The following is a 17,634-nucleotide window of genomic DNA, read 5'->3' on the forward strand; positions in this document are numbered from 1 at the left end:
AGCGCTGGAGCCTCTTCCTGAGGCCCCACCCTTGGAGAGAGAACCCCTCCACGGCTGGGCGCAGCGGGACCCAGGCCAGGAGCCCAGCTGGCACTCCCGGGGGCCCAGGCTCAGCTGCTTCTGGGTGGACACCACAGGGACTAGTCTCCCCTCCCCTGCGCCAGCCCCTGCCCCACCACACACCAGGGGTATGAGATCCGAACCGTGATGCAGCCCATCCCGCCCTCCTCAGCCTTCCAGGAGCAGGAAGCCTTCCCGATGCCCAGTGCCAGCCGCCCCCACCCCCGTCCCAGGGCATCCGCTCCAGATCCCAGAACAAAGGCTGCTGGCAGCCCGCTGCAGGGGGAGTGCCCGGACCCACCCGCCGCTCAGCCTGGCTTCCTGATGGAAGCCCCAGCCCCGCCCCAGGATCAGCCCTGAAGCCCAGGAAGGACATTTCCCCACCCCACTCCAGGGAGTCCCTGCCCCCACCCTGACCAAGGCTGGCAGCCCCCTGGCCTAGGCCGAGACAGGGGCCTTGGAAGATACATCCACGTGGTCAGGAAAGTGGGTGAGAAGGAAGGAAGACGGTGCAGGTGTGGAGGGAGGAATGAGCAGACAGATGGACGGATGGATGGAAACAAGGAATAAAGGGTGGGTGCTGCATAGGTAGGGGGGTGGGTGCTGCATAGGTAGGGGGGTGGGTGGGTGGATGGATGGGTAGGGGGTGGGTGGGTGGATAGGTTGGGGGTGGGTGGGTGGGTCAGCAGGCAGAGGGATGGGATAGGATGGGTGGGTGGGTGGGTGGATAGGGAGGGGGTGGGGTGGGTGGGTCAGCAGGCAGAGGGATAGGATAGAATAGGTGGGTGCGTGGGTGAATAGGTAGGGGGGTAGGTGGGTGGATAAGTGGGGGGTGGGTGGGTGCATAGGTAGGGGGTGGGTGGCTGGGTGGATAGGTAGGGGGGTGGGTGGGTCAGCAGGCAGAGGGATGGAATAGGATAGGTGGGTGGGTAGGTGGGTGGATAGGTGGGGGGCGGGTGGGTGGGTCAGCAAGCAGAGGGATGGGATAGGATAGGTGGGTGGGTGGGTGGGTGGATAGGTGGGGGGGTGGGTGGGTCAGCAGGCAGAGGGATGGGATAGGATAGGTGGGTGGATGGGTGGATAGGTGGGGGAGTGGGTAGGTGGGGGGGTGGGGGTGGATAGGTAGGTGGGTGGGTGGATAAGTGGGGGGGTGGGGGTGGGTAGGTGGGTGGGTGCATAGGTAGGGGGTGGGTGGCTGGGTGGATAGGTAGGGGGGTGGATGGGTCAGCAGGTAGCAGGATGGGATAGGATAGGTGGGTGGGTGGGTGGGTGGGTGGAGGGATAGATGGGTGGGTGGGTGGAGGGATAGATGGGTGGGTGGGTGGGTGGGTGGAGGGATAGATGGGTGGGTGGGTGGGTGGGTGGAGGGATAGATGGGTGGGTGGGTGGGTGGGTGGAGGGATAGATGGGTGGGTGGGTGGGTGGGTGGAGGGATAGATGGGTGGTGGGTGGGTGGAGGGATAGATGGGTGGGTGGGTGGGTGGAGGGATAGATGGGTGGTGGGTGGGTGGAGGGATAGATGGGTGGGTGGGTGGAGGGACCACTTCCCAGGTGGAGTGGAAAGGGTTCCTTTTCCCTCCGTATCATTTTACAGTTGGTGAAACTGAGGCTGTGAGAAGCAAGACGCTCACATGGTGGAACCTGATTTCTGGCCCAGAACAATCTAAAAGCAAACTGGCTTCAGGCCTGAAGTTTCCAGCCCAGTTCATACATGTGCACCGAGGCTGAGAGAGCCCCAGAGCCAAGGGGTGGTGGAGCCCACGCTCGTGGGTCCGAGTGTCAGTCCCGGCTTCCCTGCCCCACCCAGGCACGTCGGGCACTGCACCCACTGGCTCCGCAGCCACCCTGGGGTTGCCATGGAGATTGGGCCATCTCCCCTCCCCCAGCCCAGCCCCCTAGTTTCTCGAAGGAGGAGGGGCGGGAAGAACTCGCCAGTACCCAGCTTCCCGCCCCGAGCAGCTGAGAATTCACACGTACGCTACAGCCAAGGTGGGGGCCTCTGCTGCTGTGCCAGAGAGATGAGGGACCCCCAGGCTCCAGGGGACAGGGGAGTCAGATGCGGGGAAACCCAGTGAGATGAAGGTAAACAGGCAAAGCCACACCCAGACCCAGGCCAGGACAGGGCTAGGGGCCTGGCAGGCAGGCAGGGAGCCCAGGGCAGGGCTAGGGGCCTGGCAGGCAGGCAGGGAGCCCAGGGCAGGGCTAGGGGCCTGGCAGGCAGGCAGGGAGCCCAGGGCAGGGCTAGGGGCCTGGCAGGCAGGCAGGGAGCCCAGGGCAGGGCTAGGGGCCTGGCAGGCAGGCAGGGAGCCCAGGGCAGGGCTAGGGGCCTGGCAGGCAGGCAGGGAGCCCAGGGCAGGGCTAGGGGCCTGGCAGGCAGGCAGGGAGCCCAGGGCAGGGCTAGGGGCCTGGCAGGCAGGCAGGGAGCCCAGGGCAGGGCTAGGGGCCTGGCAGGCAGGCAGGGAGCCCAGGGCAGGGCTAGGGGCCTGGCAGGCAGGCAGGGAGCCCAGGACAGGCAACCCCTCCCCAGCTCCCCGCCCTTCTCCACAGGGCTCTGCAAGTTCAGGAACCCCTGGAAATTCCAGGCCACTTGTTGGAGCTTGAGCCCTCCCCTCACTGCCTGCCCAGCCCGGGCCAGGCCTGCAGAACACCAAGGCTGCCAAAGGTGCCTGCCCCTTGGGGCCGGCCCTCCAGCCAGGCTCCAGGGAGACCTCTATCTCTAACACCCTCAGGACAACGGCAGGGACAGAGGCTCAGACAGGGGTGAAGACCGACGTGTCACACGCTGGGACTGGGGCAGCGGCGGAGCCGGCTGGGATGCAGGCCTCTGGGTCAGCCCTGGGGCCCCCACTCCAGGCACTGGCTGCTCTCAGGCCCAGCCTCCTCCACCTGCCCCACCACTGTCCCTGACCCAAGAAGCACCAGGATTACTGGCCCATTTTACAGGCCAGGACCTCAAGGCTGGGTACCCAGGCCAAGTCGCCCCCAATCTGGGGGTGCTCAGGGCTGGCAGCCAGGCAGGCCCACCTTGGGGGTTTCACTCTTCGCTTGGAGGCACCCAGCTGCAGCCTCCTGCTTGTGCAGGGGCCTCCAAGGCCAAGGAGAGCCCAGAGCTGGGGACCGGAGAGCAGGCACCCGACCCCACCTAACCCTCAGTGGCCGCCACCTCGGCACAGGTATCCCAGGAATGTCCACTTGCGCCAGCCTCCTCTGCATTCCTGCAGCCCCTCCCGCACCTGCCAGGAATTCCTTAAACAGCAGGGCGCCTGACGCAGGGGGCACCACCGCACTGCTCACAGCACCTCCGTCCTCCCAGCCCCAAGCTGTCTACTCAGCACCCGCAACCAAACTCTGTGGCCTTTGGAAACACCCCCATCAGCACCCGCTTTCCCTGTGTCATGGGGACGCTGAAAGCACAAACAAAAGGTGACCACTGCCGTGCCTTTGTCCCTGTGGGGACTGCCCCCCACCAAGTCCTTCGTGTCCAGCCTCCCAGGCCCCAGGTCTCGCTCACGGTGGAGACCTCGCCTTCTGGTCCTGTGGCCCAAGGTAGGCACGACGGGCACAGACACAGAGATGGGGGCTGCAGCACGCAAAGAAGGGTCCCTACCTGGCCCAGGTCCAGGGTGACGTTGACCTCGTTGTACTCCAGGCCGCGGGACAGCGGTGGGCTCTGCCACCAGCGCTCCGTGCCATCGATGGCGTTGCTCGCGGGGTGTGCCTTGTTGCTGTTCGCAGCCGTGCAGATGTCGCAGTACTGGCCCTGCAGAGGGAACAGGAGGGTCAGACAGCCGAGAAGGGCCGGGGCCCCCTTCCTCCTCCACAGTCACCCTGCTGCCCCGAGACAAGTCCTGGTCCCACTGAGCTGGTTCCACGCCCAGCCTCTGCGCCCCTCATCCACTTGCTCAGCAAACACGCGCCAAGCACCTGCTGCGCCTCCGACTCAGGGGACGTGGCTCATGTGAGCTGCTCACGGCGCTAAGGACAAGAGGAAGACCAGGGTGGAGAGGGGCGTCTGCCTTGGGTGGGAAAATCTCGGTGGGCCTCTCTAGGGGGGTGGCGTCTGAGCACTACGTGGTAAGGGGGGGGGTGTGCTCTAGGCAGAGGGGGTGCCAGTGCAACGAGCCCTGGGGGCAGGAAGAGTCTCACAGTAAACCACAAGGTGGATCAATGTGTCTAGAGCCAAGGGGGCAAGAAGGGGCAGGAGCAAGGCAAAGCATGGCTACCCCTCCCTGCTGGCCCTGCCAGGGGCTCCAGAGAGGCTTGGACAAAATGCAGCAAGCCAGGGGGCGGAAGGGGGAGCTGCAGACAGAAGGACCGTCAGGGCCGGGATCCAGGCGGCCAGACCCCGCCCCACCTCCAGATCTTGCCCACAGCCTTCCGGATTAGGGTCTCCAGAGAGACAGAATTAAGCTGTTCCGGAGGCCTGTGGGGACCGGCCCCAGAGTGGAGGTGTGGACAGCGGCAGGTGGGCCTGGGCCTCCTGGCTGCTGCTTCCGAGTCCTGGGAAGAGGCCAAGTCACAGTAACTGCTGAGCCTCAATGTCCCCATCCAAAGAGTGGGGATAAGGCTGCACCTGCCTGGGGCCACCGTGAGGAGTAATGGCTCACACACACAGCCTGGCAGCCGCTTCTGTCCCGGGCCTGCCATCTGCTGGGGGCCTGTCCTGCATGGGTGAGTGGGGAAGAGAGGAGGCTCCCAGCAGGATCCTGGCCTGCATCCTGGCAGGGGAGGGGTAGTGCTGGGAGCCGGGGCAGGGATGAGGAGAGGAGAGGGGGCAGAGCTGGGTCCTGGCTGCTCCCCCGCCCCCCCAGGAAACCAGATCTGCTGTTTGTCCACACAAAGGCGCCCTCCCAGGCTTGGGGTTGATTGAGGCCCCAGAGGCCTCAACCTGAGTTTGAGAAAGTCAGCGGCCCTACCCCGCCCAGCCTCCCTTGAGGGGCCAGACCTCATCCTAGGAGGAGGAGGTAGGAGCTGGGGAGATGCCTTCTCCCCACCCCCAGGCCCAGCACCTACAGAGGGCCCAACCCCCTTGCCCAGAGTGTGCCCTCTGCCTCCACTGAGCACCAGGGCAACACCCGGTACCCCTCCCACAGGCTCCCAAGACCCCACCCTGGTGTTTGGATTGCCCCATCTCAGACTTTGCCCCAGACCACCCAAGATGCAGCTCCGCAGCCCCCAGTGTGGCCACTGCTGTATTTCCTTTACTGCATGTATGAGACCTGGAATTATCTGGGGGCCTCCCCGGGGTCCCCCAGAGCTCTGCGGTGGCAGGGTCCACACCCTCCTTATTCCCGCTGTGTCCCCAGCTCACCACCTAAGCATTCTTGTGGATGGGGCTAGAGCAACTGAAGACACCCAGTTAAGCGCCACGACCCCTACCCGCAGGCCGCACTGCAAGCTTTGACGGTGGCCCCCAAACTCAAGAGCTCAATGACAGCACGGCACACACAGGTCCTGCTCAGGGTGGGGCCAGGGGCTCCTGGAGAAGGTAGGTGTGGGCGGGGCCCTCTGGCTGGGGCAGCCGGACCTCCCAGGGAAGGATGCTTGCTGGTCAAGACCCTCCCAGACACACGAGCAGCAGAGGGAAGCTGGGTGGAAGGTTGCGGGTCAAGGGTCAGCCTCTACTCTTCCAGGAGGTCAGGGAAGCAACTGCTCAGTCCCTGCCTGGGCCAGCGTTGGTCCAGTTATTGGGAGGCAGTTCCAGTCCCCATTCGGCCACTCACTGAGCCACAGAGGACAGGGTTGGGAAAACCAGGCTCCCCCACCTCCGCTGCGGAGGGTCCCGTGAGAACAGAGCTAGGAAACAGCAGAAGGGCCGATAAGGACTTCCCCTTCCAATGAGTCACCACGCTGGCCTGGCTGCCCAGTCCCCACCTTCCCAGGCTGGGCCGGCCCGGCCAGGGATCCCCTGATGCCCACCTGGGGCTGCGAGGGCCACAACCTCCCCCTGCCCTCTGCCTGCTCCAGCTGCCCAGCAGGGTTCACCCCGACCCCCATCTGGGATGCCCAGCTAATGTGCATCTCCTACAGAGGGTCCCTGAGAGCCCCTGGCCTGCAGCCTTGAGAACACACTGCCCAGCCCCAGGCCCCATAGCCTTAGTGAGCCCCCTAAGATGGAGCTGCGGCTTCATCGCCTGGGCACCTCCTGTGCCTGCCTGCCTTGCCCCAACCGCAGCTCCACTCCAGACTGGCCGGCAAGGACTTCTCACACGCCCAATCCGCGGCCAGGGCGGTCAGCAGACCCGCGGCTCTCAGATGAAGGAGGCATCCAAGGTCATACCCGTCCAGCTCACGTCTACCAGCCGATCTTTCTACATATCTGGCAGCCTCAGTGGGCACTCACTGCTCAGAGCTCAAGACTTTGGAAGCGAAGGGTTCGCCTCTATTGCTAGACATGAGCTGGGCGAGGCCGGCTGGTTTCTCATCCAAGCTGGCTCTGAGGCATGGAGCACCACAGCCCACAGCTGCCACTGAAACTGTGGCCGCTTCCCAGGCTCCTCGGGCCAAGCTCACAGTCTCAGGTGAGGCGGGCCAGCACGCTGTGCCCATTTTAAAGACAGCTTGAGGCTGACAGAGGGAAGCCACACAGCTGAGGCAGAGGAGAGGGGCGTTGACTACAGGCTGGCCCTTTACTCACGAGACGGGGGTAATAAGCCCCCACAGAGGAGACAGATCTGAGAGGGGGCCTGTGGCCCCCAGCCACGCAGCATGGGCAGGCTGTGGGGGGGTGGTCTGAGGTTCAGAGGGCACCTGGAGCCTCCCCTGCCAGAACGGCAAAATCTCAGCTGGGGACACTCAGCCAGGCCCTCTGTGGTGAGGTGTGGCAGCAGGCAAGGAGACAGTCACAGGCCCTCCGTCCTGAGACCCGGCCCCTCTGAGTTGAACAGATAAGGGGGCAGCCAGGAGGCGCCCAGGTTCCCACAGCTAACCCCCGCTGGACCCTGTTCTGGCTGGGGGGCTCCAAGCAGGTGTCAGCAGCTTTCCAGGGCTCAGATTCCCCATCTGAAGTGTGGGCTTGAGACCTCCTATCTCAGAGGACTGTGCTGGGCTTAAGGAGAGAACGGTGAGCCCAGAAGCCTGGGGAGGCTCCTTCCCCCTCCACCAGGGCCAAGGGGGTGGGGCAGGCAGAGGGGGCGGGCACAGCCCAGGCTCCTCCATTCATCCCCATAACGTCTTGCTCCAGGGCCCTCTGCCCCCACCCAGCAAATCTCCAGCTACTCGCCCCTGCCCCAGCCTCTCCTTCCAGGAAGGCAGAGGTACCAGGGAGGAGACAGCTCAGGTTACACAGGCCCTCAGGGCCCCTAGACTCTCCCTAAGGTGGGGCTGAGGTGGGGAATGGGCCTAGAGCGGCCGGTTGGGAGCCGTTGGAGCTGACTTTGCTGCTCCTCACCAAAGGCTGACCCCAGGCCCAACCTAAGTCTAGAGGGCCCCAAGAGCCTTGGTTTCCAGGTGAGGTGTCCATGCATGGAGTCCACCAACAGAACCCGCCTACAGGTTTAAGGCTTGTTGGGGAGGGGACATGCACCCCAGGGGGTCTTCAGGGCCTGAACCCACATCTCCCAGGGAGACTGAAGCCCCCGGACCCTACCACCTGCTGGGCAGAGATGCTGCCCCTCCTGGGAGCCACGTGTTCCCAGCCCCAGTCAAAACTTCGCAGCTGGCCCTCCCCTACTTTGGAGGTCTCCTCGAGTCCCTAGACTCCTCCGAGAGGGGCCAGTGGGAGCCTCAGGTGGCTGGCCCCTCCCACCCCATCCAGAGGCCAACAGGTTCCAGCCTGTCCCGGGTAGGGCGGAGCTGCGCCCCCTCCCCACCGGCAGCAGGCGGCGGAGGCCAAGTCCCGCCCTCCCCGGGATCCCGGACTTGGGGCCGCCAGGGACTGGGCCCGGCCCCTCTCCCGCCCCGGTCACCGCAGTCTAACTGGACCGGCGCCCAGCCGCCCCCGGGTCCATGCCGGGGACTTTAATTCCGCCTTCCCGGAGGGACGCGAAGTTTCCCGGCCGAGACGGAGCGGCCGGGTCGGGGTGCCTTCTTGGGCCCCCAAAATGCGGAACCAGAGAGTCCGCACCTGGACTCGCCCCGGGCCACGGCGCTCCCCCTGGGGTCGGGCCGGTGTTCCGGGTCCGAGTGCCCCGGGAGGATGCCCCACGGCCCGCCCCTGCGCTCACCTGGATGGTCTGGTTGGGGTCGCCGCCGGCCACGGGGCCCCCTACCAGCTTGCAGTAAAGGTCCTCGGTGGGGCGCGGGGAGCCGCGCGCCGGGGCCTCCTCTCCGCAGGTCGCGGAGGCGGCGATGCGGGCGCCCTCGGCCAGGTTGAAGTAGGGCGGGTGCAGGCTGAAGCCGCCGCCCGCCTCCTCCCGCGCCCGCGCCGCGCCCAGCAGCGCCAGCCCGACCAGCAGCAGCGGCGCGGGGCCCCGGGGGCCGCGAACACACAGTGCGCTCCCCGCGCAGAGCCGCTTCGCCATCTTCCCGGCTCCGGGCCGCGTCCCCGAGCTCCAGGGACAGCGCGCGCGGCGGGAGCCCGGCGGGTCTGAAGCCAGGCGGCCGGCAGGGCTCGCTCCGCCCGCGGACGTCAGGCCCCGCCCCGGCCCGCCCGAGCGCCCGAGCCCCGAGCCCCGGGGAGAGGTCCGGGGAGGCGGGGTGGGGGGGGTGGGGGGGAAGGAGAGAGGAGGGGGAGGGGCGGCCGGGCGGCCTTAACCCTTCGGACCCCGGCCCGGCCGCCTCCCGGAAGGGGCACCTGCTGGCCTCGGGCCAGGCCGTGGGACGACGGCGCCGCCGGGCCCCCAGCCCAGGTCGTAGCTCCGGGTCCCGGGTGTGACCCTAGCGCTCCCCACGACGCCCTGGCCCCCAGAGCGCCCACCAGCTCCTCCCAGCCCAGGGGCCCACTCTTTGTTACCCTAACTTTGGTGCACCACTCGGCTGCCCCCGCTCCTCCCCCAACAGCGTCCGTCCTGCTGGCTGCGGGAAGGTGCCCTCTGCACCCGCGAATGACCATCTGCAGAGGAACAGGGGCAGCCTAGGTGGGAACCCCCTGCTTCCTGGGGCAGCCAGGTCAGGTTCAACTCGGCCTGGCTCCTGCCTGCCCCAGCAGGACTTAAAAATACTCTCAGATAGGGAAATAGGGGCAGGAGGGACTGGCCTGCAGCTGCAGCCCCCTTTAGAGGACGGGGGCGGTGCTCACGGCCCCACAGCCGCCAAATTGGCTCTTAAGGAGGTCGGGGGCTCTGGTCACAGCTGCTGAGCACCTGCTGGGTGCCTGGAAGCACCTGTGCTCCGGGGCCCCGTGGGCTCCACCAGCTCTCTCGGCCTGGCCTCCAACCCGCTGCACAGCCGCGCACGCGTTCCTGCCACGATCGGCGGCTCGAGGACGCCTGGCAAACAGCACAGGACCTAGAGGCCGAGATCAGGTCTTCGTCTGCCTTTGGGTGGCTGCGGCCCTGGGTCTCCTACTTCCCTTGGGCTCCGGGGCCAAATCTGCCTCCAGGGAAGCCCCGAGGGGGTGGCGGCGGGGTGGGGCTGCAGCTGCCGAGCTGGCAGCAACCCCCCATCTCTGAGCCAGGCCAGCTGGGCGGGCCATGGTCCCAGATGGGCTGTGGGGCTCATCTCTCGCTGGGTTCCCTGGACAGTCCCGGGGGGCCGGGTGGGTTTGTGGGGCACTGGCCAGCCGGTTCTGGTGGGGGTTCTGAGCTAGCAGCTGTCCCTGGAGGGTGCACCTCCTTGCACACCTTCCTGGCGCCCTGGCCTCCTGCAAATCTCAAATCCCAAGAGGGTGTATGGCCCTTTCTCTACGGAGTCGGGAGGGCGATGGGACCCTCTCTCCCACCTCCTACTTTCCGGCCCGGCAATTCTTCCATAACTTCACTATTAGTTCTCCCACCTGGGGGAGGGGGGAAAGGAGGCGGCTCCCCTTGGCAGGAGAAGCTCCAAGTGGGGGAGGGGCTGGCTGGAGAGGGGGCGGAGACATCAAGGAATCTGCAGTCCAGGCGCAGAGTCCGGCTCTGAGCTGCTTTAGATCCCGTGTGAGGCAGAGAGCGGCCTCTGGGCAGTAGCGGGTCCCCAGGTGGGGGCTTGGCCCCAGGCAGTGTGCTCTGGCTCTGGGCTCCCCCTTGACAGCTTGGGGCTCTGACAGCCCCGGGGGACTGGAGGTGGAGACTCCTGAGACCCTGAGGGCTTCTTGGGATCCCTGGAGGGTCGGGTGGTTGGAGGGGTGGGATTGCGAGTGGCGGGGCGGGGGGAGAGGTGGGGGTGGGGAGAGCCCTTTAAGCCTCCTAGCGGCCAGATCAGGCCAAGCCGCCAGGCCTCCGCTGTCCCCCGGCACTGGCCAGGAGGGGAGCGGGGGCCGGCCCTGAGAATGCGCTGTGTCAGCCGGAGCTGCCAGCACCAACAGGGTTAATCACCGGGCTCACTGCTTCCCGGCAGACAGCTGCCCCAGGAGCAACTGGCAGGCAGGCGGGGAGTGCAGTGGACAAGAGAATGTGGCCCAGGGGCTGGGTAAAGAGCCCACACTCTGCCCCCACCCTGTGTCTGCTGGTGCACGGACTGGGGAGGAGGCAGCTGGGGCAGGAGCTGAGCGTATGGAGGGCGGGGGGGGCTGTCCCAGCCGGGCTACACACAGGGGGTTGGGGAGGTGGGCAGGGAGAGGAGCAGCTCATCTCTGCACACCCCCACCCCTGCTGTCTTTGTCATAGTTCCAGTGAGTCATCACCAAATGGACCAGCGAGCCTGTCTCCTTGTCTGAGTCCTGTGCAGCCCAGCCACCTCTTCTATTTACAAATGGGGAAACTGAGGCCAAAAAGGCCAGGGTCAATCAAGAGCACACAAGTTAGTAAAGCAAGAGGAAGTTTGTCCATCATTCATTTCTTACTCCTATTTACTGGGCATCTTTCGGGCACCCGCCCGTGACGTAGTCCTCCTCCCTACAACAGGTCAGACAGCACCCCACCCCCAAACACGTCCTGTCCTGAATCCACAGGAGGGAGCTGCCCAGTCTGGGAGTGGAGGGGAGGGTAAAAGGAGGTGGCTCGCCAGGGGAGGGCCGTGGAGGAGCCTCTGTCCCACCAGGCTCTGGCTGCCCTCCAGGGACAATCCAAGATCCAGAGCCCCTGCCCACCCAGCTCCAGGGTGATGGAGCCCCAGAGGAGGTGGGTCGGGGGCAGGGGTCAGTGGCAGCCCGAGAGAAGTAGGGGCACTCCTGGCCCTGGGGAAGGGGTCTCAGATCCTCCCCCAGCCCTGGGACAAGGCCTGCTGCGGAGCCCTGGGGGCAGCCACCTCACCTGAGCCCCCAGTGCTACTCCAGTGGCATTCCTGAGAATGCCCCCACCCTACTCGGCCACACCTGCAGGCAGCTGTGGGGGACCCTGAGGGTAGGCCACAGGCACATCTGACTCAGCCGTGAGTCGTGAACTCCTGACCTTGGGAGCCTCCTGGGGACACCGCTGTGCTGAGGACATGGGGCACCCCCACGCCCACACTCAGCTGCATCACAGGCAGCCACAATCAGTAACAGATGACTCTGCAGACCCTCCTGTCCCAGAGCCCAGGGTCCAAGTGGGTGCTGTACCCTCGGGAGAAGCCCCCAAGAGGAAGCGGGGGCTGAGCAAGAAGGAGGGCTGGAGGCTGGGCTCCTGCTAGGGCCGGGCCTGCGGGTGAGGCCTTGTGGCTCCCACTCCAGAACTGGGAATGTTGTCTCAGCGGGATGAGGTCTGGAGGAACGCCAGCGCTGTGGTTTAGGATATCGGAGGCCACAGTCCCTTTCTCAGGGCTGCTGGGATGCCCTTCCATGGAGCCGGCTGGTAAGAACCTCCATCCCTGTCCATGAAATAGAGAAGCTGGGAGCGGGCAGCAAGGCTGGTTCTGAACTGTTCGCATGGGCCAGCTCAGTCCTCTGGGAGGAGGACACAGAACAGCAGGTGCCGGGAAGACAAGGTCTCATCAGGATTGCATAAACCCAGCGGACTGGGAGAGCTTCTGGGCCTCTTGGCCTAGGAGGCCCCCACTGCCCTCAGCCTGGACAGACTGCTGTAAGAGCCAGCCCGGAGTTGCAGACCCTGGGGGGCTGGCCTCAAAGGAATGGAGGCAGAGCCCAAGAAGACCCTGAGCCATAGCCAGACCCCTCCCCCAGGCCTGGAGCCCGCCTTCCCCCAGGGCTGCCACCTGCCTCCAGCCTCCGAGGGTCTGCAGGTTCCTGCTGCCAGAAGGATGGGGCTAAGGGATAGTCCGGCCTTCCTGGCCTAGGCAGGGTCTGGAAACAGCCCGTTTGGAAGGAGTGGTGCTTTTTCCTCCCTGGCTGTGACCCCAGCTGGGCCACTGCTGGGCTCCTGATGGCCTCTGGGACATGTGGTTGTTGGAAAGCACAGAGACCAGGCTCTGGGTTGACGCTAACCAGGAATGAAGGATTCTGACCCACCGCTGCCTGGCCCCTGGCCCCTCTGCCACTTGCTGTGTGTGCCCAGCTCACAGGCCACGCAGCCCCAGGCACCACTCACGGGGCAGGCCCTCCACAGACTTGGGGGCTCTTCAAAGCCTTCCAGGCCAGGCACCATGCCAGGAGCATGGCCACCGCCTTAGGGCTCCAGGAGACAAGTCACCCGTGCAGGTGACATGCCTCACGCCTGCCCACTCCCCGAGGCCCGACCCAAAGGCTGCCACTGGGTTCACACCTGGGGGGTTTCAGGTGGGCCCCCATGCCAGAGGGGGTGCAGACAGGCTTAGGTGGTGCCCAGTGTCGGAGATCTGGAGAGGGTCAGCATCCAGGCTCCTGGGCTCTCCACAGATGCTCCCCGAGGCTCCTCTTGCCCACCCAGCTCCTTTTCTTCCCAAGTGGCAAGGAGAAGCGCTTGGGCTGGTGCCCTGTGCAGGCGGGCCCAGCCCCACGACAAGCAGGCAAACCTGGGGTGCTCAGAAATGGGGGGGCCTCGTGGAGCTCTGTGGGGTGGTCTGCGTGGCGACCGAAAGTCCAGAGTCCAGGATCCCACCTGGACGCCCCTGCCCCGGCCTGGGCCTGTGTAGCTGGGTGTAGGGGAGCCTCCACCCTGCCAGCCTTTAGGAGGGAAGGAGTAGGGGGCCCTGGGAACTCCCAGGGAGGGGTCCCGGGACCTCCCTGGGATCTAACCACCTACAACCTGGCAGGGAAGGGGCCAGTCCAGTAACAAGGTTGCTCCCAGGACCCCAGCCCATCCCCTCCCTCAAGTGGGGGCCCCTGTCAGGGCACCTCCCAGCACCTTGCTGGGGTGTGAGGCAGAGTCCAGGACTCCTGCCCCCAGATCTCTGGGGAGCCCCAGAAAAGGCATCGCCCGGGGTAAACATGCAGTGGCACACGGCTGCAGCGTCCACCCCGAGGCCGGGCACCTACGCTTCCACGCGTCACCTTAATCTTATTTAACTGCGGTCCCCCTACCCCGTACCCCCTATTCTTACCACTTGCTTGCCTCAGGCCTAGACTGGGGAGCCCTAGTGAGCTCCAGGGGCCAGGAACCCCAGGGGAAACAGGTGGAATGGGGGCACCCCAGCATGCTGGGCAGGGTGACTCGGGACCCTGAGCCTCAACCCCTGGGGCCTGGCCTGCCTGTGCCCTCCTCCCCCACAGGACCACGGCTCCAGCAGGCCCTCCCCTGCCTCTGTCCTTGCCTGGCTGAGCTCTGGTTCTCATAGAGGGTGGGGCAGGTGGGGGGTGAGGGTTCTGAGCTTCTCCAGGAGGTGCCCACAGACGGCCTTATATGGCCAGAAGGCCTCGAAGCCCAGGAGGAATCTGACTTCCCAGGAGGGCCCAGTGGGCAGAGCCAGAGCCTGGGCAGGAACCTGGGACTGCGCCCTGGGCGAGGCCAGGGCCCCCACGAGCCCACCCTCAAATGTCTCCCATGAACCCAGCCTCCTGGGCTGAGAACCCCTCAGAGGGAGGCAGCTTGGCCCGGCCCCTCACCCACCTTGGGACATCTGGCTGGGGGTCCCACATGGATGGGAACACCTGCAGCTCTGCAAAGGCCCCTCCTCAGGACAAAGGCCTCCCCTCATCCGGGTCGGCTTTCCCGCACTGCAAGGGCAACTCCCCAGGCCCCACAGTCAGCCGCTTCCAGCCACATGGACGCCCACGGGGCTTCATCCCCTCTGCCTGTGCCCTGGTGTGTGCCTTGGCTAGCCAGGGTCCCTGGGGCAGAGGGAAGCGTCCCCCTCCCACTCCTCCTTCTCCTGACTCTCTCCCTCTGACTCTCTGCCTCTCTGTCTCCATCTGTCTGTCTCTGTTTCTGTCTCTATCTCTGTATCTCTTTCTCTGTTTCTGTCTTCAACTCTGTCTCTATCTCTTTGTCTATCTCTGTTTCTCCCTGTTTCTGCTTGTCTCCATCTCTCTGTCTCTGTCTTGATCTCTCTGTCTCTATTTCTGTCTCTGTCTCTATCTCTTTGTCTATCTCTCTGTTTCTCCGTTTCTGCTTGTCTCCATCTCTCTGTCTCGATCTCTGTCTCTTTGTCTCTGTTTCTCTCTCTGTGTCTCTGTATCTCTCTGTCTTTGTGTCTCTCTATCTCTCTTTGTCTCTCTTGCTCTCTTTGTGTTCCCCCCGCTGCTGCCCTAGCCCTGCCAAGCTCAGCCAAGGGTCTTAGGGATCACAGGTGTGAGCCTCGGTCACTTTCACTAGGGATCGCGGGTGTGGGCCTCGGTCACGTTCATTAGGGATCGCGGGTGTGCGCCTCGGTCACTTTATTTGACTGGATCGAACGTGGGGCTTGGCTTAGTCTGGGGGCTGGTGCCACCACTGGGACACAACGGGCCATGGTTCCTGCCCAGGAGCTGGTCCAGATTCTGCAGTGAACCAGGATCCCAGGAGTGACAGCTCCCAGGCCGCGCACTTCCACACGGAAAGTGCCATCCACAACACGGATGGGCCCTCTGTCCTCGCGCCCTCTGCCCGGGAGGCATGTTGCTGCCCCCGGCTCACAGAGGACAGTGCAGCGTGTCCTTGGGCGTCCAGGATGAGATCTCCTGACCCACATCAGCCCCCCAGACAAAGCACATAAGGCAGAGGCAGCTCCGTGTGCTCACTGCTGCGTCCGAGCCCAGCGCTGGGCTGCTGGACGATGGTGGCTGAATGACCGATCGCCCCTCTCCCGTCACCTTCCCACTGCCCCGGGACCCACATCCTCCCACACCAGGTGTGGCAGGCAAGGGCCCGGTGCCCAGACTCCAGCCTCTTTTTATGCCCGCCTGAGGCCCACACCGTGATCCTCACTCTATAGCCACCAACAGAATCAGGAAGTAAGACAATAACAACTACAGGCAGGATCCTGCGGGGACCAGTGTGGTGTCCAGTGTGGGAGCTGCTAGGACACCAGCTGGTGGTTCCTCAAAGCACTGAACACAGTTGCACACGGCCCAGCAGCTCCACACCTGGTAGCTGCAGAGAGAAGCGTAAACACGTCTCTGCACAGATACTCGTGGGTGAACACGCACGGCAGCGCCAGGCACCAGAGCCATCAGGCAGAAACAGCCCGAACGGCCATCCAGGGTCGACTGGGGAGAGAAACGTGGTCCATCCACACAGTAGACATCAGTGGACAGGAGCGGCACTCTGTACAGGCAGGCTCTTGGAGGGGCTGCCCAGGGACCAGGGACCAGAGGCCTGGGATGTGCCATGCATGGCCACTGGCCCCTCGCCAGTGTGGAGGGGGAGAGGGAGGAGCACGTGGATGCTGAGTGGGCCTGCAGAGCCAGTTCAGGCGGGCAGGTGCCTGGGAGTCTTCAGGTGGAGGTCAGTAGAAGCAGGGTACTTCTTGGTGCTTATGGGCCACCCACACAGCCTGCCAATGCCAGCTGGACCTGTGCTCATGCACAGAGAGGTGGGGGCCTGTGTTTAGGGCCATCACATACCCAGGACACCCAGCCCTACACACTGACTCAGCCTGGGGCGGGAGACACAGCCCCGTAGCTGCCTCTGTCTTCAGCCCGGTCTGCCAGGAGCCTGAATTACTAGGCAGGTCCAGGGCCCGACCCCCGTCCCCTAGGGTCTTCATTGATTCAAACCGCCAAGCAACACCTCAGCCACCTCCACCTACTGCCATCCCGGTTTCACAAAAGGAAGGCTGAAAGGTGGGAGGATGGCAGTGCCACTGAATCCCCTGGGCTGGCTGCCCCAGCTCCGGCAGGAAGATGCCCCAGCTGGGCCCCCATGTGCCTGCCCCCTGCCAGGAGGGGGAGGTGGAGGGGGTGGGCCAGGTGAGGAGGTAACCCCAGGATCCCACTGGGCCCCCGATGTGTGGAGGGGCAAAGTGTGGGTGGGCCCACTCCAGGCCTCTGTTTGCCACAAGTTCCAACATTAAGAAAATATTTGCAGCTCTTCTGGGGAGCTATTTCCTGGGGGAATGTAAACACACGGAGACTTGGAAGGCTCCCGCTGACCACAGATGGTGCTGGGGTCCACTGGGAGCCCACGTTCCCTCTCGCAAGGGATCTGGACCACCCCCGGCAGCCAGGTCAGGGGTCTGTGCGTGGCCTCCCACAGGGCTCCCTCTCAGAACCCGGGAGTGGCAGTGGGGACGGCGTGCAAGAGAGCAGCTGCCACGGAGCCTCCTGGCGGCCAGGGCAGGGCCCGTCGGCCCAGTTGCCCACTGCCTGCTCCTGGCTCCACAAAGGGCTTGCTGGGCGGCTTCAGGTCAGAGGCGCAGCCCCCGCCTCCAGCCCCCTGAACACGTGGGGGTTGTGTTTTCTTGACCTGGGCCCCCCCGTGCCTCCCTCCCACCTCTGTGCAGGAGAGCCAGGCAGCCTGTGCAGCTGACATCAGGCCGGGCGCGGAGCCGGCTCCCATCTCCTGCGAGGGACCTGCTCTTGTTTTTTTTTGTTTTTTGAGATGGAGTTTTGCTCTTGTCGCCCAGGCTGGAGTGCAGTGGCGCGATCTCGGCTCACTGTAACCTCTGCATCTCGGGTTCAAGCGATTCTCCTGCCTCAGCTTCCTGAGTAGCTGGGATTACAGGTGCTCGCCACCACGCCCAGCTAATTTTTGTATTTTCAGTAGAGACAAGGTTTCACTATGTTGGCCAGGCTGGTCTCGAATTCCTGACCTCAAGTGATCCACAGGCCTCATCCTCTCAAAGTGCTGGGATTACAGGTGTGAGCCACCGCCTGGCCCCCTTGTTACCTGTATTTTACAGATGGGGAGGCTTGGTTGCAGGTGAAGTGTGGCTGTGTCCTGCCAGCCCCCTGGAGCTGGTGAATCCCTGCCTTATCTGCAAGTGGCTTCTCCCCACACAGAAAGGCGAAAGGCGGCCTCCGCCTGAGTGTTCCAGCAAAGGCCGACTGGCTCAGCTCCAATACGCCGAGCTCGGCAGAGCCTGGACAGGGCTCCCCAGGCCCCGCAGGAGGCTGGCGCAGGCCGCAGGCTGGCCTCCCTATCTCCACCAGGAATGCGCTGAGCCCCTGCACCCCTGCCCACCCAGGTGGAGGAATGTAGCAGGGGCTGCTGGGAACTCGGAGCCTGGAGGAGGGCTTTTGAGGCCTCTGCCTCCTGGAATTCCCCAGGCCTGGCACCAGGCGGCTGCTCCCTCAGGATCCGCCTGCCTCGGCCTGCCCCCAGGCGGCCGTGCTCTCAGATTCTC

General features: G+C 64.7%; 1 protein-coding gene across 4 annotated transcripts in view; it reads right to left on the reverse strand.

The window, feature by feature from the left end:
• LAMA5 (laminin subunit alpha 5) overlaps nucleotides 1-8,593 on the reverse strand; it is a 61,928-nt gene extending 53,335 nt beyond the window's left edge. For 2 of the 4 annotated variants that reach the window (XR_008541248.2, XM_054674508.2), the window contains exons 1-2: nucleotides 8,226-8,593; nucleotides 3,668-3,820 (exon numbers count right to left, since the gene is read on the reverse strand). Coding sequence is in view for 3 of the 4 variants with exons in the window: in XM_054674508.2 (XP_054530483.1) it covers nucleotides 3,668-3,820; nucleotides 8,226-8,522 (450 nt within the window). In the remaining variant the exon portion in view is untranslated. The remainder of the gene's footprint in view (nucleotides 1-3,667; nucleotides 3,821-8,225) is intronic. The other 2 variants (XM_024352052.3, XM_024352051.3) reach the window with 1 other exon arrangement.
• Nucleotides 8,594-17,634: the final 9,041 nt, after the last annotated feature.

The sequence above is a fragment of the Pan troglodytes genome, chromosome 21 (assembly GCF_028858775.2).
Source record: "Pan troglodytes isolate AG18354 chromosome 21, NHGRI_mPanTro3-v2.0_pri, whole genome shotgun sequence".
NCBI classification, from domain to species: Eukaryota; Metazoa; Chordata; class Mammalia; order Primates; family Hominidae; genus Pan; species Pan troglodytes.